The sequence below is a fragment of the Heloderma suspectum genome, chromosome 4, assembly GCF_057233095.1.
Source record: "Heloderma suspectum isolate Gila_16-S chromosome 4, 16-S_ref, whole genome shotgun sequence".
Lineage (NCBI taxonomy): Eukaryota > Metazoa > Chordata > Lepidosauria > Squamata > Helodermatidae > Heloderma > Heloderma suspectum.
The window spans coordinates 170,747,399-170,767,780 of NC_139461.1; the positions used below are offsets into that span (position 1 = coordinate 170,747,399).

The following is a 20,382-nucleotide window of genomic DNA, read 5'->3' on the forward strand; positions in this document are numbered from 1 at the left end:
AGATCAGCCTCTGTACCAGAGGACTGGAAGATGACCAATATAACGCCAATTTTCAGAAAGGGATCCGGGGGGATCCGAGAAATTACAGGACAGTTAGCTTAACATCTGTTCCGGGTAAATTGGTTGAAGGCATTATTAAAGATAAAATTAGCAAGCATATATATAGAAGGACAAACCCTGGTGAAAAAGAATCAACACGGCTTCTGCAAAGGTAAGTCCTGTCTCACTAACCTTTCTCAATTCTTTGAGAGTGTCAGTAAATATGTAGACAGGGGAAATCCGGTAGACATTGTTTTACTTGGACTTCCAAAAGGCTTTTGACAAATTCCCTCACCAAAGACTCCTGAAAAAACTTAGCCGTCATGGAATAAGAGGACTGGTCCTCTTATGGATCAGTAACTGGTTAAAGAACAGAAAGCAGAGCGTAGGAATAAATGGTAAATTCTCCCAAAGGAGGGAAGTAAATAGTGGGGTCCCACAGGGATCTGTATTAGGACCAATGCTTTTCAACCTGTTCATAAATGATCTGGAGTTAGGAGTGAGCAGTGAAGTGGCCAGGTTTGTGAATGACACCAAATTATTTAGGGTGCTTAAAACAAAAAGGGATTGTGATGAGCTCCAAAAGGATCTCTCCAAACTAGGAGAATGGGCATCCAAATGGCAAATGTGGTTCAATGTAGGCAAGTGTAAAGTGATGCACGTTGGGGCAAATAATCCCAACTGCAAGTATAGCCTGATGGGATCTGAGCTAGCAGTGACCGATCAGGAAAGAGATCTTGGGGTTGTGATGGACAGGTCAGTGAAGATGTCAACCCAGTGTGCAGCCAGCCGCTGTAAAAAAGGCAAACTCCATGTTAGGCGTAATTAGAAAAGGGATTGAGAATAAAACTGCCAATATCATCCTCTCCTTATACAAATCTGTGGTGCGACCACACTTGGAATACTGTGTATGGTTCTGGTCACCACACCTAAAAAAAGATATCGTAGAGCTGGAAAAGGTGCAGAAAAGGGCAACTAAAATGATCAAGGGGCTGAAGCATCTCCTCTGTGAGAGGAGGTTACAACAGCTGGGATTGTTTAGCTTGGAAAAAAGGAGGGAAAGGGGAGACATGATAGAGGTGTACAAAATTATGCACGGTGTGGAGAATGTGGATAGGGAGACATTTTTCTCCCTCTCTCAAAATACTAGAACCCGGGGTCAACCTATGAAGCTGATTGGTGGGAGATTCAGGACAGATAAAAGGAAGTACTTGTCACACAGTACATAGTTAAACTATGGAATTCACTACCACAAGATGTAGTGATGGCCACCAGTTTGGGTGGCTTTAAAAGGGGGTTAGACAAATTCCTGGAGGAATGGCTACTAGGCTATGTGGTACCTCCAGTACCAGAGGCAGTGAGCCTATGTGCTTGGATGGGAGGGTGCATGGGTGGGAGGGTGCTGTTGCACTCATCTCCAGCTTGTGGGTTCCTGGTCGACTGGTGGTTGGCCACTGTGTGAACAGAATGCTGGACTAGGTGGACTCTGGGTCTGATCCAGCATCAATGCTCTTAAATTCTTATGAAACTCATATTTTGGGAGAGAAACTCTGCATAAGGTAACTAAAAAGTAGCAATGCATTTAGATAATGAGTTAAATATTATAATATTGAATCCCTTCATATATATTGTGCAATTTTATGCATGTTTACCTTGGAATAAACTCAGTGGGGCTTGCTTCTGAGTAGAAATGCATAGGATTGGGCTACAAGTGTCATGGCAATACTGGATAAAATTAGGTAGTTCGAACCAATATTTATTTATTTGTATCTTTCTCCAGCCCAGGAAATCTGTCTTTGAAAATACTACCAATATTCACATTTATTTCTAAAATAGTGTCTTATAGATCCATAGATTCTCATTTTAAGCTTAGCCTGATGGGATAAGTAGATGAAGATGATACTTCATGAGGCAGTATCCAGTGCTGCTGCTCCGCTTATGCAATTGACGTAGTGCAAGTGGCCTCTAGGGGAACACCAATAGCTGCCATGCCATACCTGTATATGCTATTGGCATTGCACTAGAGGTCATTTATGCTAGCGCTACATCAATTGCATAAATGGAGTGTCAGTGTTGGGTACTGACTTTTGGCCCGTGGACTTTAGACAATGGAAAGTTTGTAGGAATTAAAAGGCGCTTCTCAAGTATTTCAGATGTTTGTTCCTTGATTATGTGTGTGAATATTTTCAAACTTTTCCATCAGTTTCTCATACTTGATGCAAAAGATGGAGGAATCTAAAGCAAGTGGGAAGTGATACATCAGCCTGTGTTATATTGAAGGCCTTGCCACCATATTGCAGGAGCAATATGCTTTGCAGACTCGCAGATAGCATGCCTGGACTAAATATTTGAAGATGCTCTGTCTTCTGCAACGTTTGAAAGTACTTTTCCAACATAAAGTCCTAAGAATGTAGGTTGTTTGGTAATCCAGCTAGATACAATAGAAATGCCATTACCACTAGCACTGCTACCTTTGGAACTTGGATTGAAGAGGTTTGCAAGTGTGAATTGACTGTAACCTTTAAAAAAAGATATTCATTGATCATTCCAAAAAGAGATTATTTCAGAATCATGTTTCAGTTTTTCACAACTTCCAATTGTTCCATTTCAGGTGTCTGGGAAAAATGTTTTTTTTTCTGGGGCTTCCCCCCACCCTCCTTTTCTGGGCCTTCCTGTCACTTGTTACCCAGCTTACACAGTCTCTTGCCTCCCTCTTTAACAGGTGTATGTGACAGCTGAAAGCCGCTTCAATACATTGGCAGAATTAGTTCACCATCACTCAACAGTAGCTGATGGCCTGGTGACAACCTTGCATTACCCAGCACCAAAGTGCAATAAGCCCACAGTCTATGGAGTGTCTCCCATCCATGACAAGTGGGAGATGGAACGAACGGATATCACCATGAAGCACAAGCTTGGAGGAGGACAGTATGGTGAAGTGTACGTTGGGGTATGGAAGAAGTACAACCTCACAGTTGCTGTGAAAACACTCAAGGTATGCTTGTGTTCATGAGAGAATTGTACCCAGTGTGGTGTTGAAATGTAACTGACTGATTGTAGTAACTTGCAGTATACTGCTAGGTTTGCAAGGCATGCCACCTACTCATGCCATGAATCTCAGACATTTGTGCTGTAAAAAACAAAATAAAAAGATGTTTGGATGTTTATGGTGGGAGCTTGTAAAGGCTATATTATCACAAATTGAGGTTCTCTGCCTGGTTGCAGATGATATGGGTTGCTACTAAAATTCCCTGACACTCTTGCATTCTGTATGTCAGTAGTTCCAAGTTCATTAACAAGTTAGTTACCCACCAAAAATGTCCTACTTATACACAAAACATACCATCAGACCTAAGAGTTTGTGTCCTGCACCTCAATCTTGTTCTGTCCCATAATCTGGAGCCTAACTTGCTAGAACTCACCAAGGCTTAGCCAAGGAACATATGAGCAATAAGGATGCACCTGAGCTTGTGCAGAGAAGCTTTCCTTCACAGAGTAAGCAGGGCTTCCAAAATGGTGTGTGCAGCTTTCAGGCAGCATTGAGCCTTAGCACCTATTTGAGATAGTATAGTAAGAGTCACCTACAGCCCTCTTGGAGAAGTTCCATTACCACCTGATGTGGCTTGCGGTTATGATGTGTTCTCATTTGGTAGTTTTAAAGGAAATATCTACATTTCATAAAATTTAGTTTCCAATATGTCCAAGATGAACTGGAAAACATTAGATGCTAAACCCACATGGGTTTCATTTGGCCAGCATTCCAAAATTGTTGGCATCCCTTGCACATGATATGCAAAACTAATTGTCCTTTATTCCTTCCCTGCCCCTGAGAAACACTGGTGCCTATTTCTTCCCTATTTCAGCCTCTGAAGTTTAGAGTCTAAACCTCCAGCTCTTAAGCTTCTCACGAGCAATGGTGGTAAATTATATTTCACAGTAGCTAAATTGAACCTCCAAATTCAGAGGCAGTGTACCTCTGAATACCAGTTGTTGGGACAAACAGGGAAGAGCTATTGCTGTGTGCCTGGTTGTGGGCCTCCTGGAAGCAGCTGGCTGGCCACTGCTGAAAATAGGATTCTGGACTAGATTGACTTTTAGTCTAATCCAGCAGGACTCTTTATGTACTTACAAAGGTCCAGAAAGTCATGATGGCAGTGGTGGTGATGCCTAAAACCTGATCTTCCCACCGCATGTAAGTACTTCCTTGCACATCATGTAGTTGGTAGTCAAGAAAACAAGGGCTGGAGGAGTTGGATACAAACCCTTCTCTATCACGTGCTCTCTTTATAGTAAAGTGCTCAAGTTACCCTTCGTAGATCTGATAAACCTCAACACATGAAGCAGCAAAATACGCTCCCATGCATCAATTCGGAAGTTGCACCTTGCACTTCTAAATTATCCCAGCCTGGGTATAGCCTGGTGGGTCAGGCTAGTAAAAATTGTGATCGGAAGCTTGAATCACACTCTTTCCTTTTGAGTTAAACTCCTTTTTATTTGGGGAAGGAATGAGAGGGCAGCATCCTATTCGACACTGCTGCTAATGTGAATTATGTTGCACTAATGTAAGTCACCAGTGGTGTTTGCTGGCGTGATGAGTTTCCTGGCACCAGCAAACACGATTGATGTTGTACTAGAGGTTGCTTATGCTAGTGCAATGTAATTTACACTAGCGGTAGTGTCAAATAGGATACTTAACTGGCTGTACTTTACAGCTCTACAATTATTTTTGCAAATACTGTTAAATTGGACTCCCTAGTTTCAGTTTAAATTAGTTTTGGTTATTAAGAGGAGGGATGTCTTATCACACTTTCAGGAAGATACTATGGAGGTGGAGGAGTTCTTGAAAGAAGCTTCTGTTATGAAGGAAATCAAGCATCCAAACTTGGTGCAGTTATTAGGTGAGTGCATCAACTCAACCACAGTGTTTTTGTGTTGCTCTCTGTTTCAAAATTATACTTGTTTACAGTAATACTGTTGCACTCAAAACTGCACTCCAAGAGCAGTTGGGGTATGGCATCCAAGTTTTATTTACTTTGGGCGAGTTCAGACAAAGCTCTTAAGTGTGTAGAGCCTGCATATGGTGAGATTGTGCCTGCCTCTCTTGTCCACTGGGCATGATTGGCTTATTTCCAGGCCTGCCACACAGGACGTAGTGTTTACATCGACCCTATGCACCTAAAGCAAAATGCACAGAGGCCCCAACTATGCTGTTGTTTCCTGAATTTTATGCAAGTTAACCACCTCACAGTCTAGATCGACACAGGTTGGACTTCTGTGAATATGGGCCCTGTGCAAGTGTTATGCTCAGCATGTAGACATCAGCAGGTCTAGAGGCAGTACAGGCAGTCATCCTGCTTGTTCACCATGGTTTAAATTCTACAGAGGGAGAGGAAGCAGCAGTTATGCACCCTTCTTGTGCCTGGTCACAGCTCCAGCTGAAAGCCCCCCTCCCTCCTGCTACCAACTGCCACTCCTGAGGACTTAAGAGGAAGCAGCTGTTCTTTCACTTGCTTAGATCCAACTCCATGACTTGCTAAACTTTGCAACTAAAAATCTAGCAACTGAATTTTCTTTTTTTCCTCCTCCCTCCCAATCCCTTTTCCTTTTGTGTCATGTCTTGTAGATTGTAAGCCTGCAGGCAGGGACTGTCTTACTACTTACCTTTGTAAGCTGCTCTGGGAGCCTTTTTGGCTGAAAAGTGGGATAAAAATGCTATAACTAAATAAAATGTAGGCTTAGAGCTCATCTCTTAGTTGACAACTGCCTAGAACAAAGAGCTTCAGCAAATTTAATTTAAAATGCATTAAAGTCAAGGAGTCTTGAATTCTGCCCCGTAGCTGCAATCTGCATGAACTTGGTATTTACATTTACTTTTCATACTTTCTTCTGATGATAGATGTTGAGGATTTGAATTTTTTTTAAGAGGGAATGCTGTTTTGGAAAAAACAGATTGTGGATAAAGGAGAAATATATGGGATACAGAAGTTAGATAAATTAGATACATATAGCTACTATGTATTCCCACTTTCCTTTGTAGCAGTGAGAACTAGAAATCATTTTGTTTCTAGATGATGGGTTCATCTTGTTGTTGTTGTTGTTGTTCAGTCATTAAGTCGTGTCCGACTCTTCGTGACCCCATGGACCATAGCACGCCAGGCCTTCCTGTCCTCTGCTCTCTCCCGGAGTGTGCTCAAATTCATATTCATTGCATCGGTGATGCTATCTAGCCATCTCATCCTCTGCCATCCCCTTCTCCTTTTGCCTTCGATCTTTCCCAGCATCAGGGTCTTTTCCAGTGAGTTTTCTCTTCACGTTAGGTGGCCAAAATATTTGAGCTTCAGCTTCAGTATCTGACCTTCCAATGAGCAGTCAGGGTTGATTTCCTTTAGGATGGACTGATTTGACCTCCTTGCAGTCCAGGGGACTCATAAGAGTCTTCTCCAGCACCACAGTTTGAAAGCATCGATTCTTCAGTGCTCAGCCTTCCTTATAGTCCAGCTCTCACTCAATAGCGCCCACTCTGTGCTGTTGGAAAAGAGTGTTTGCTATGATCAGCGTGATCTCTTGGCAAAACTCTATTCGCCTTTGTCCTGCTTCATTTTGTACACCAAGGCCATGCTTGCCTGTTATCCCGGTGATTTCTTGACTTCCTACTTTAGCATTCCAATCCCCTATGATGAAAAGGACATCTTTTTTGGTGTTAGTTCTAGAAGGTGTTGTAGGTCTTCACAGAACTGATCAACCTCAGCTTCTTTGGCCTCAGTGGTTGGGGCATAGACTTGAATTACTGTGATGTGCGCACACAATGCCATCTACCTAGAAGTGGTGGCTGTGTTTGGAACCAGTGGGATAACACCTTATTTTTACAGGCTGCTTGCTTTCCTAAGTTGCTTTGAGGGTGTAGGGCCTTGCTCTCCCAAAGCCTCAAATGAATGAGTGTCCCAGCCTTTTCATGGAGATGTTTAGTGTTTTCTTGATGCTTTCTGGGAACCTTACCTCCCTAAGACCAATTCTGAACAAATCCTGTACTAATTCTGACACAGAATAGGACATAAATAGGCATTTAAGTGCTGGAAAGGGGTGTTTTAGAGGAAATAAAATCTATTGAAACAAGGCTCAAGTGAAACAGGCTTGGCAGCTTGCTCTGTTTTGCTTTTGTTAATGTTGGCATGCATAGTCGATGGTTGCTCCTACATAGTCTGAATGCTTCTCAGTATTTTGATACATTACGTTGTATACCGTTGATAATGTCTGTTACTGTGCTTGGGATTTGCATGGCTGTGGTGAGGCAAATTTTTTTTTTAAAGTTGGGAATGCAAATAACTTCAGTGACTTCAACCAATACTGCACCCCTTATGAAATACACTAATGGCAGGGCTTGTATGTCACATTCCACTGCTGGGCAAAGGCGTTTTGTCTTCACTGAGACACAGTGGTCTGTTCTGGAGCTGTGGTTATTCAGTGATTGTGTAATTGTGCTAATATGTAAAGCGTTTTACAGTCCAGCTTGTCATAAAACCATAAGAGAGGTCACTATTATTCCCACTTTATAAATGGAGAACAGGGGCTAAGTTATAGTGACTTGTCCATGATTTAGGACAGCTAATCGCTAATTTCTCCCCAGCCAGTAATACCAGGCAGTTGTATGTAGTCCCTCACAGGGTGAATGGATGTCAGATAGAACCATAAAGCCTGAAGGAAGTATTGGAAGCTGTCTCATACTTAGACTCATAGTTCACCTTGCCCACTGTTGTCTCTTCTGACTGGAAGTGATTCTCCAAGAGTTCAATGCCATGTGCTACCTCCAGTACCAGAAGCAGTGAGCCTATGTACACCAGTTGCTGTGGAACATGGGTGGGAGGGTTCCGTTGCGCTCATGCCCTGCTTGTGGGTCCCTGGTAGACAGCTGGTTGGCCCCTGTGTGAACAGAATGCTGGACTAGATGGACCCTTGGTCTGATCCAGCATGGCTCTTCTTATGTTTTTATGTCTTTCCCAGTCCTCTATATAACTTGAGCTGCTGGGGTCTGAAATTACCACTAAGCTATGCCCCCCACCCTTTGCTGGATCTTTTTCCTGTCTGCCTCGAGGTTTTTTTTTTCACTGTTGAAGTGAATGTAATTCCTTGTAGTGGCTACAGGAATGAAGTGTGAACCAAGGTGCTCAGTTCAAATTTCACTTCTACTGTGAGCTCTAGAGATGGCCTTGGGCTAGTCTCTGTCAGCCCCACCTCTGCAGTATAGAGATAATACTGGCCTACTTCGTGGAGCTATTATAAGGATTCCTACAAATGTATGTGAAAACCTTTCAACATTTTGACTTGCTCTATAAATGTTAAATATAATAATGAAAGTGTTGGTCTTTATCTGGGTCTTCTGCTGCTGCGATAAATTTTAATTAGTCATTGAGTTGGGTATTACATTTATCCCACTTGCAACATAAAAATTTGTTTTCATGTAATTCTGATTTTATGATATCTGTGTGATTTAGTGGAGAGTCTTGGATGTGTTGCAGTCATTGGTTGTAGAGGTCATTGTGAATGTAAGTTACGAGGGTATCCCTGCAACAAAATGAAGAAAAGACAGGAGCTGTTTTTTCCTGCACTGCAGTTGTAATCCTGAATTGGAGGCACTTCATGGACACTGAATAGGAAAGCCACGCTCAGCGTAATATCAGTTCCTTTTCTTTAAGTGGAGAGAGGTTTGATTCTGGATAAAGCCTCCTTGCGTGTCCACATGCCTGTTTGGAAATCCTTCCATATGCCACTGGGGAAAGATGTAAAGAATGGGCCCTGTTGTCTTATTGAGAGAGCAAACATTTTCCCCACCTGATTGTAATGATGTCTGGCATGCCATTATTTGGGGGAGTCTCTGCTTGGATTGCATTTGAAGACTGTACCTAGAATAAGACTTAAACCTTACCAGATCCCACTGTCCTCCTGCCAGGTGTGTGCACTCTGGAGCCCCCTTTTTATATAGTGACTGAATACATGCCCTTTGGTAACCTGTTGGACTATCTGAGGGAGTGCAATCGAGAGGAGGTGACTGCTGTTGTCCTACTGTATATGGCTACCCAGATATCCTCTGCTATGGAGTACCTGGAGAAGAAAAACTTCATCCACAGGTCAGCAGAATATCTTGACTTCTATAGAAGAAGGGTGGGAGAGAGTGTGTGTGTGTGTGGGGTGTGTGTGTGTGTGTGGGGGGGTGCATTGCATTACCCTGAAGGGTGAGAAACTTTGATAAGATTTGATTATGGGCTTTTAAGCAGAGCTGTTGCAAGGTGTTCTACATTTGGTGAGATCTCAGTGGTATTGCTGCAGTTAAATTACCTTAGAGAGAACAGCTGACACAAAGCTATCTATGTCTGTGCATTATCTTCAGTGTCAGAGGCAGTATGCCTTTCATTGCTAGTCCCTGGGGAACAGGAGCGGGAGGGTGCTAAGTGCTTATGTCCTGCTTGTGGAGTTTTCATAGGCATCAGCTTGGCCACTGTGGGAACAGAATGCTAGTCTACATACTCCTTTGGTCTGAATCATCAGGGATCTTTCTATGTTATTAGAAAAAGCTGAATATATTCTGCAGGCTTTGTACACAATTATGGGCTCTTACCTTTTATTTGAGGGGAAAATAAAAAGTTCTTTCCTGTGTCATCTGAGGAAAAGTTTGAAAACATCATGTGTTAAATATGTGCAGGCTCAGAAAAGTCAGGAGAACACTTCCAGTAGTAACAGAGAATAACAAAATTTTATCTTGCACACCTACCTGTCTCTCTAGTTATCATACCAGCTCTTCCCCTCATCCTGCAACCCTAGCAAAAATCCTGTAGGCCATTCAACTGCAATTTCCATGTCCTACTTTTTTTCTCAATTATGTTCTGTAACCCAAATCCTTGTTGGTGTTGTTGTTGTTGAGTCATTAAGTCGTGTCCGACTCATTGTGACCCCATGGAACATAGCACGCCAGGCCTTCCGGTCCTCCGCTGTCTCCCGGAGTGTGCTCAAGTTCATATTCATTGCATCAGTGATGCTATCTAGCCATCTCATCCTCTGCCGTCCCCTTCTCCTTTTGCCTTCAGTCTTTCCCAGCATCAGGGTCTTTTCCAGTGAGTGTTCTCTTCGCGTTAGGTGGCCAAAATATTTGAGCTTCAGTATCTGACCTTCCAATGAGCAGTCAGGGTTGATTTCCTTTACGATGGACTGATTTGACCTCCTTGCAGTCCAGGGGACTCGTAAGAGTCTTCTCCAGCACCACAGTTCGAAAGCATCAATTCTTCGGCGCTCAGCCTTCCTTATAGTCCAGCTCTCACAGCCATACATTACTACTGGGAAAACCATAGCTTTGATTAGACGGACCTTTGTCGGCAAGGTGATGTCTCTGCTTCTTACTATGCTGTCTAGGTTGGCCATAGCTTTCCTCCCAAGGAGCAAGCGTCTTTTAATTTCATGGCTACAGTCACTGTCTGCGGTGATCTTGGAGCCCAAGAAAATAAAATCTGTCACTGCTTCCATTTCTTCCCCTTCTATATGCCAGGAAGTGTTGGGGCCAGATGCCATGATCTGAGTTTTTTTAATGTTGAGTTTCAAACCAGCTTTTGCACTCTCCTCTTTCACCCTCAACAAGAGGCTCTTGAGGTCCTCTTTGCTTTCTGCCATTAGGGTGGTATCGTCTGCGTATCTGAGGTTGTTGATAATTCTCCCAGCAATCTTAATTCCGACCTGTGATTCGTCCAACCTGGCGTTTCTCATGATGTACTCTGCATATAAATTAAAAAAGCAGGGCAATATGCAGCCTTGTTGTACTCCTTTTCCAATTTTGAACCAACTGGTTGTTCCATGTCCGGTTCTTATTGGTGCTTCTTGACCCTCGTACAGGTTTCTCAGGAGACAGATAAGGTGATCTGGTACTCCCATCTCTTTAAGAATTTGCCACAGTTTGTTGTGATCCACACAATCAAAGGCTTTAGCGTAGTCAATGAAGCAGAAATAGACATTTTTCTGGAATTCTCTTGCTTTCTCTATGATCCAGCGAATGTTGGCGATTTGATCTCTCGTTCCTCTGCCTCTTCGAAACCTCACTTGTACTTCCCGTAGTTCTCGGTTCACATACTGCTGAAGCCTAGCTTGTAGGATTTTGAGCATAACGTTGCTGGCATGTGAAATGAGCGCAATTGTGTGGTAGTTTGAACACTCTTTGGCATTGCCCTTCTTTGGGATTGGAATGTAAACTGACCTTTTCCAGTCTTGTGGCCACTGTTGAGTGTTCGAAATTTGTTGGCATATTGAGTGCAGCACTTTAACAGCATCATCTTTTAGGATTTTAAATAGCTCGGCTGGAATACTGTCATCTCCGCTAGCTTTGTTGTTACTAATGCTTCCTAAGGCCCACTTGACTTCACTCTCGAGGATGTCCGGCTCAAGTTCAGTGACCGCACTATCATGGCTATCAGGGACATTCAGATCTTTCCTGTATAGTTCTTCTGTGTATTCTTTCCACCTCTTCTTAATCTCATCTGCTTCTGTTAGGTCCCTGCCTTCTTTGTCCTTTATCATGCCCGTCTTTGCACAAAACGTTCCCTTCAGATCTCCGATTTTCTTGAAGAGATCTCTAGTCTTTCCCATTCTGTTGTTTTCCTCGATTTTCTTTGCATTGTTCATTTAAGAAGGCCTTCTTGTCTCTCCTTGCTGTTCTCTGGAACTCCGCATTCAGTTGGATATATCTTCCCCTTTCTCCCTTGCTTTTCACTTCCCTTCTTTCCTCAGCTATTTGTAAAGCCTCATCAGACAGCCACTTTGCTTTCGTGCATTTCTTTTTCTTTGGGATGGATTTAGTTGCTGCCTCCTGAACAACGTTACAGACCTCCGTCCATAGTTCCTCAGGCACTCTGTCTATCTAGTCTAATCCCTGAAATCTATTCCTCACCTCCACTGTATATTCATCAGGGATATGATTTAGGTCATACCTGAATGGTTTAGTGGTTTTCCCTACGTTCTTCAGTTTAAGCCGAAATTTTGCAACAAGAAGCTCATGATCTGAGCCACAGTCAGCTCCAGGCCTTGTTTTGACTGACTGTATAGAACTTCTCCATCTTTGGCTGCAAAGGACATAATCAATCTGATTTCGATATTGACCATCTGGTGATGTCCACGTGTAGAGTTGCCTCTTGTGCTGTTGGAAAAGAGTGTTTGCTATGATCAGCGTGTTCTCTTGCCAAAAGTCTATTAGCCTTTGTCCTGCTTCATTTTGTACACCAAGGCCATGCTTGCCTGTTATCCCGGTGATTTCTTGACTTCCTACTTTAGCATTCCAATCCCCTATGATGGAAGACATCTTTTTTTTTTGTGTTAGTTCTAGAAGGTGTTGTAGGTCTTCATAGAACCAATCAACCTCAGCTTCTTCAGCCTCAGTGGTTGGGGCATAGACTTGAATTACTGTGATGTTGAATGGTTTGCCTTGGATTCGTACTGAGATCATTCTATCATTTTTGAGATTGTACCCCAGTACTGCTTTTCCCACCCTTTTGTTGACTATGAGTGCTACTCCATTTCTTCTAAGGGATTCTTGTTCACAGTGGTCGATATGATGGTCACCTGAATTAAATTCGCCCATGCCTGTCCATTTTAGTTCGCTGATTCCCAAGATGTCGATGTTCAATCTTGCCATCTCATGTTTGACCACCTCCAGCTTACGTGGATTCATTGATTTTACATTCCAGGTTCCTAAACAATATTGTTCTTTACAGCATCGGACTTTCTTTTCACCGCCAGACACATCCACAGCTGAGTGTCCTTTCGGGTTTGGCCCAGCCGCTTCACTCTTTCTGGCGCTACTTGGAAATGCCTTCTGCTCTTCCTCAGTAGTATATTGGACACCTTCTGACCTGAGGGGCTCATCTTCCGGCGTCATATCTTTTAGCCTTGTGATAGGTTCCATGGGGTTTTCTTGGCAGGAATGCTGGAGTGGGTTGCCATTTCCTTCTCCAGTGGACCACATTTTGTCAGAACTCTCCGCCATGACCTGTCCGTCTTGGGTGGCCCTGCACGGCAAAACTTATGGCTTCACTGAGTTACGCAAGCCCCTTCGCCACAACAAGGCAGTGATCCATGAAGGGGCCAAATCCTTGTACAGAAATATAAACCTTGGTAGGATGCTACAGTAAAATCAAGCACATCCCCCTTGATTGACTTACACGGAGTGCATTATTGGTGCACCATTCATGGTATATTTTAGTGCAGAATAACACATGGCTCTGCCATCAAGATCTGCCTCTCCCATGAATTGATTTGCACATGTTTTTGCCCAAAGAGCTGCATTTCAGCTGTACTTGCTTGGCTATTTAAGAGTCCCTCAGAGGAGAAGAATAATTACAGTTTGTACTTTGAAAGGGCCTCTGTTGATGGATACATTCTTCTGTTGTACTAGACTTTTGTTTGTCATCGAAATTATATCCCTTTCAGGCACATGTAAAAGGCATGAATTTTGGAAGCTAAACCACTTTAGGCCAGAATAAAATAGGATTCAAGTACCTTATATTTGCAGTTCCCTGCTTAAATCTCAAAGGAGCAAATAACAATATTTATTGTGTTCAATGACTACTGTCATTGGCTATTGAGTAGTAACTAGAAGCTAATAAAATTTTCCTGTCACTTTCCACTTAATTCCACTTCCATGATTACAGTGCACTTATCATAGAATCCTAGAATACTAGGGTTGGAAGGGGCCTATAAGACCATCAAGTCCAACCCCCTGCTCAGTGCAGGAATCCAAGTCAAAGCATCCCTGGCAGATGGCTGTCCAGCCTCGTCTTGAATGCCTCCGGTGTGTGAGAGTCCACCACCTCCCTAGGGAGTTGGTTCCATTGTCATATTGCTCTAACAGTCAGGAAGTTTTTCCTGATGTTCAGCTGGAATCTGGCTTCCAGATTAAAAGTATTCCATGTGAAAGGTGGCAGTGTTAACTAGGGTACAACTTCATTACCATGCTTTAGAGCTATGCTGTAGGGGCAGAAGAAGCTAAAACAGTTCTGAAACAATTGTACATAAATATAGACATTGCACAGGTTACAGTCTGTAACTCCCCTCCCCAGTCCTGGATTCTGCACTGAAAATACAACATACAAATTGATAGCATTCAGTTTGCACAAACAGCCTCTTTTCATTTTGAGTGACAAAAGTGGTTTGATTAGGTAAGACCATATTGAACATGATAAGGATATATCCCTGGATATTATAAAAGAGAGAGAGAGAGAGAGAGAGAGTGTGTGTGTGTGTGTGGGGGGGGGGGGGGATAGCTATGCCTGGAACCAAAGCTGTCTTCTCTAAGTTCTGACACATTGATCAACCATTGCATGTCATATTTCCAGAGCCACAGTGGCTAAAAATGTGGCTATGAACCCAGATGGCAGTCCAATATTGAACTGTAAAATCATACAGCGTCTTTAGTCAAGACAGCCCACATATTTATCTGGGATTAGAAGTTTAGACTAAATCCTGATGGCACCAGCAATTGTAATTCTGCAGTAACTTTGCTTACACAGGGATCTAGCTGCCCGCAATTGTTTGGTTGGAGAAAATCATGTGGTGAAAGTGGCTGACTTTGGATTAAGCAGACTGATGACTGGAGACACATACACAGCTCATGCTGGAGCAAAGTTTCCTATCAAGTGGACAGCCCCTGAGAGTCTGGCCTACAACACATTCTCAATCAAATCAGATGTTTGGGGTAAGAAGGGAGAAAACAAACCTCCTTGTGTACAGTCACTGTATGCATGTAAATCTAGACTGTAAGTCAGGGTTGACCAATTTTTGTATTCCCAGGATCAGCTCTAATCAGTGGTTCAGGAGCTAGAAATGTATTTTACCCCATAAAGTGGCCACCTCACGTACAATGAGGTTGAAGAGTACTGCTGGTGCCATCTACAATTAAGAACTTCTTCTTCATGGTCTCTGTGCATTCATACATATGGGCTCTGCGCCTGCGCGGAGCCTCAGTTCGGGAAACTTCTATAGCTGAGGAACGCTTTTGGCGGGAACCCTCCCCTACCATCCTACTGAGCATGTCTCAGTGGGTTCCCGCCCATTCCCTCAGTTCTCTTTCGGCTGCCTAGTCAGTTGCCTCGTTGGGAACTTTATCCAAAGTGTTTAGAGAAATAAGAGTGCTGAGGCTTTTCTTTTCATTGTTCTTATCTGTGTTGATTTTTTCCTTTTCCTAAAAAAATATAATTAAATTAGTTAGTTTTGGTAGTTTAGTTTTCTTTGTAATCACAGATCACAGGCATATGATCTTAAAGGCCCCATTCCACAAATGTGTACGATATGGCAGTAAATTGCCACAAACAGATAGATGGTCACTCCCTTTGTATCTTTTGCCTAGGGAAGTCCCATGTCTTAAAACCTGACTGCTTTGTCAGTCCTTCACAAAACAAGCGAAGAGGAATAGAGTAGATAGGCTCAAAACAGAGGTTTGGAAAAAGGCTTTGGCAGCAGTGGAAATGCAGAAGGAGCCAAACCCACAAGTTAGAGAGAAGCCATCTGAGTCTTCCATGATGTCCTCTTCTAAACCTTTGCCCTGCCCTTCGGTTCTAGACATGGGCCGAGTGGACCCACCAACTCCTGAGCACCCCTTAATGCTCTCAGTGGCTAAAAAGCTCCCCCAAAAGGCAAAAAATCCCAAACCTTTTTCAGAGAGTTTAAAAAAAGAAAAAGAATTACCCAAGAAAACATTGGAGCAAGTGTCAAAGCCTGTGGTTCCAGCACCACCTCCTTTATTGAATTCTCCTATATTGATGGCGCCATCAGTGTCGGCTGCTGCCCTGGCTATGGAAACAGTTTCAGCAACTTCTGTGTCTGAAGGTGAGATATGAGATCGGTCTCCACCTCGAGCCCTTGGTAGCCCCAACTGTTCGGATGAACAAGCGCTATCGCCTCGGTATTGAGGACTGCAGGAATCGATCACTGGAGTTGACCAGATCAGCACGTAGAGGAAGAGACACTGAGTATGAGTGACAATATAGGGATAGGTCCGATCACCAACTCAGGAATGAGATCATTGTTCTGAATGGTCTCTTCCACCTCAGAGATCCTACCGCTATGATCAGTGCTGGGACTGAGGTCTGTATTACTACTGTACCAGATACTTGGGAGTGACTTTGCTTCGTTATTGTCCCACCCATCAGCATTACTGTCTCATCCACCATTGAATGATGTTTTCCTTCCATTGCTATTGGTTCCTTCTCGTTCGGCTTCTTTGGTGAAGAACCAGCAGCCATCAAAAGATATACCAAATTCTGAGCAGGAATCACAATTCTGTTGCCACCTTCTGTTGCCACCTTCGCCTGTGACAACAGGAGAGCCTGGAACTGAGGCGGCAGTTCACCCTGACTTGTCCCCCAATTCTACAGATGACTACCAATCTGACTTGTCATCATACTCTTCGATGCCACCTTTGATCTTGTCCCCCGTTGACACCATGGGAACTTGGGGTAGAGCCTCTCTATCTGAGGATATGGGGTGCTTCACTGACCAGGTATTGAGGATGGTGTCGTCTTTGGGCATTGAAGCCCAACAACCTGCTGAGTGTATACAAGACCCTGTATTTGATGCAGTGCACTCCAAAGCATCTGCTCCAGTGGCAATACCCTTCTTTCCTACTCTACTTCAAACAGTTCAACAATCTTGGAAGGCACAGTCATCAATGGTGCCCTTCGAAGAGACTCAAATCTATGCATCATGCCCAGGAGAAGGATGCCAGTTTTCTTTTCTCCCATCCACGACCCAACTCTGCTGTAGTTGAGGCTGCACAAAGATGATCTCAGAAAGTTCATGCATCCCCTGTGGATAAACAGGGGCACAGACTGGATTTTCTGGGTCGAAGAATGTATTCTTCGACAGCATTAGGACTGCGGGTGGCAAACTATCAAGCCAATATGTCCCATTACCAATTATTTCTGTTGGAGAAGATGAGTTCCCTGTGTTGACTACTTCCTGGATGATCCAAGGGAACTGGCAAAGGTGTTTCAGGTGGAGGCTGTCAAGCTTTCAAGGCAGCAGATCAACACAGCTCGTCACCAGGCCGATTGGTTGGGGTGATTGCTTTAAGCCGTGCATAGATAGCCATGCGTGGCTATGATCGGCTGGCTTGACTCCGGAGGTGTGCTCAAGAATAGAAGATCTACCATTTGATGGAGAATGGCTATTTAATGCCAAAACAGACGAGCAAATGGATTCTATTCAAAGGCAAAATCCGCGGTGAAGAAAATGGTTCTGGGACGACGATGACAACAACAACAGCCATCTTACAAGCCTTGTCTGTGGTTCAGACAGCAGCAGCCATACCCCTTGCAGCAGACTATAGATCAGTCTCCTCGGTACCAGCCTCAACAGCAGCAGAGGAAGCAATTCTCTTCCTTAAGGTTTCATCAGAGTCGTGGAAAGACTGACCTGGCATCAAAACACCGGCTTTGACTTACCTGTTCTCGTAGCTTGTCCCCTTCCCAATCCTCCATCTTCGGAATTCTCCTCTCTCGTTTTCTACCAGTCAGGACTGTAATAACACCAGATTCTTGGGTCCTGTACATCATCCGTCATGGCTAAATAGAATTCAATGTCCTCCTTCCTGTGGATACTGTTCACGTGACATCTCGGAAGTTCTATGCTTAGAGATGGATTCTCTTCTTCATAAAGGAGCTATTTAGCAAGTTATACCATACCAGCAAGCAGACAGCTCCCCCCCCCCGCCCGAGTATTTCACAGTTCCCAAATGTGATGGAGGAGTTCATCCTATACTGGACCTCAGAAACCTGAATGCCTGTATTACTCCCAGGAGATTCAGAATGACCACTTTAGGAACAATTCTTCTATTCCTTCAAAGGGGCATCTGGTTTGCAGCCATGAATCTCAAGGATGCTTATTTCCACATTGTAATTGAGACGTCCTTCCAGAGGTTCCTTCACTTTGTCATCAGTACCGAAGTGTTCCAGTTGTAAGTGCTCCTGTTCAGACTAGTAATTGCCCCAAGAGTTTTTACCAAATGCATGGTGGTAGTATGTGCTTACCTCCGACTCAAAGGTATCAAGATCTACCCGTACCTGAATGATTGGCTCATTGTCTTGGCTTCCAACGAATCTCTGAATCATGCCATTATGCTTGTCCTGAATCTTCTGAGGGCATTAGGCCTCTATGTGAATGACGATAAATCAGTGCTGTTACTGACCCAAATAATCCGATTCAGAGGAGCAGTTTTGGATTCTAGAACCGGTTGCGCTTACTTCCCTTCGGCCTGGGCGACGCCTCTGACCACTCTTGCCGAGACTCTGTATCAACACTGTCATACTACTGCACATATGATCCAACAACTCCTGGGACATAAGGCAGCAACAGTATCCGTGGTCTCCTGGTGTGACTACTGATGAGACCGCTGCAAAATTGGCTTCTTTGAACCTTCAATGGAACCTCTGATTCTGTATGTTTGCAGATCACGGTTCTGGACAGCATCACCCATACTCTTCTGTGGTGGATGGTCCTGAAAAATCTGTGTCAAGGCGTTCCCTTTGTTCAACTGTCTCTGTCCTGGGTACTGGCAACAGATGCTTCTCTGCTGGGATGGGGAGCTCATTGTGGCTTTCTGTTCTTGGGAGGAGAGACAGCACCAAATAAATTTCCTGGAGTTACTGGCAGTATCTAAAGCTCTTTGAGCATTCAAGGTGTACATACATGGCAGACACATCCAAATTCTTACAGACAACTGTACACTTCAGCAAACGGGGCACACATTCTTCCAGATCGGTGGATCTGACGATGGATATTTTCAACTGGGCCATTCTGGGGAAAATCCAGTTGACTGCTCTGCATATTGCAGGCATGGACAGTGTATTAGCGAACTCACTGAGCCATATGTACTGGTCCTCTCATGAGTGGCAGATGTCTCCTGTGATCCTTCGCCAGCTATTTCAAAGGTGGGGTTGCCTGTCCGTGGACTTGTTTGCAGCACTGCTGAACGTGGTGTGCAGGAGATTCTGCACAAGAGCAGGAGTGGGTTGCTCATCCCTAGGAGATACCTTTCTCCTACAGTGGCAAGGAGACCTGTTTTATCTTTTTTCTCCATTTCCCCTTCTACCAAGGGTGCTCATGAAAATAAGAGAGGATCGCACTGACTGCATTCGAATTGCCCTGTGGTGGCTGAGACAGGCGTAGTTTACCACTCTGCTACAGCTGTCCAGAGGAGAGTTTCTTTGTCCGCCGTTGAAACCAGACCTGCTGTCTTGGGACCAAGGTCAGATTCGGCATCTGGATCTATCAGCCCTGAAGTTGACAATGTGGAGGATTCAGTAGTGAGTAGGCGTCTGTCAATACCATCAGGAGTTCAAGCAGTTTTGGAAGTGGCAAGGAAACTGGCTACAAGATTATCTTTTGCTAGTAAATGGACTGCATTTGTTAAATTTCCTGCAGCCAATGGCTTCAATCCGGTCTTATGGTCAGTTAATTATATTTTTCTGATTCTACACTACCTTTTTGAAAAGGGCCTGAAATACTCAACACTAAGAGTCTATTTAGCAGCGATTTCAGCTTCTAGAGGTCCAGTGCAGGGTTTCCCTGCCTCTACCCATCCCCTCGTTCATCAATTTTTGCAAGGATTAAAGAACCTTCTTCCACTAGCACTGGCGCTGACACCACAACGGAGTCTTTCTGTTGTGCTTCAGCCTCTGACATCGAACCCATTCAAGCTGCTTACTATGGTTGTTCTTTGCTTTCTTGGAAGGTCACTTCCCTTGTGGCTATCGCATCTTCAAGAAGGTCTGGCGAAATCTGTGCTCTATGTGTTGACTCACCTTATCTAATATTTCGTAAGGACAAAGTTGTGCTGCGGCCAGATACTGCTTTTCTACCTAAAGTGATATCGGATTTTCATGTTAACCAGTGCAACTTTTTTCCTAGCACCTACATCAGAATTGGAGATAAGAGTGTATGCTCTAGATGTTTGGAGGGCATTAGTCTTTTACAAGTCAAGAACTGCACCTTTTTGTAAAACCCAACACCTCTTTGTATGTTACGGAGGACCTAGGACAGGCCTTTCAGTATTGTCTCAGAGATTAGCCTCGTGGATAGTTCAGACAATACAATTAGTGTATGAGCTTTTTGGTCTGGAGCCCGACACAGGTTCAGGTGCATTCAATGCAAGGGATGGTGACACCTACAGCCATTGGAAAGGGTGTACCACTGCTGGATTTGTGCAAGGCCGTAACATGGTCAAAACCCTCAACCTTTGTGAAACACTATAAGCTTGACATTTGAGCTTGTTCAGACTATGCTTTTGGGCGAGCCATTTTGTCATCGATCCTGCAATAGAGC

At 43.8% G+C, this 20,382-nt stretch overlaps 1 protein-coding gene across 2 annotated transcripts in view; it reads left to right on the forward strand.

Annotated features, from left to right (window-relative positions):
* The window catches only part of ABL2 (ABL proto-oncogene 2, non-receptor tyrosine kinase), a 70,433-nt gene that overhangs the window by 36,169 nt on the left and 13,882 nt on the right, over nt 1–20,382 (forward strand). For both annotated transcript variants that reach the window (XM_084851241.1, XM_084851240.1), the window contains exons 4-7: nt 2,762–3,034; nt 4,853–4,937; nt 8,984–9,161; nt 14,574–14,758. In XM_084851241.1, the coding sequence (XP_084707367.1) occupies nt 2,762–3,034; nt 4,853–4,937; nt 8,984–9,161; nt 14,574–14,758 (721 nt within the window). The remainder of the gene's footprint in view (nt 1–2,761; nt 3,035–4,852; nt 4,938–8,983; nt 9,162–14,573; nt 14,759–20,382) is intronic.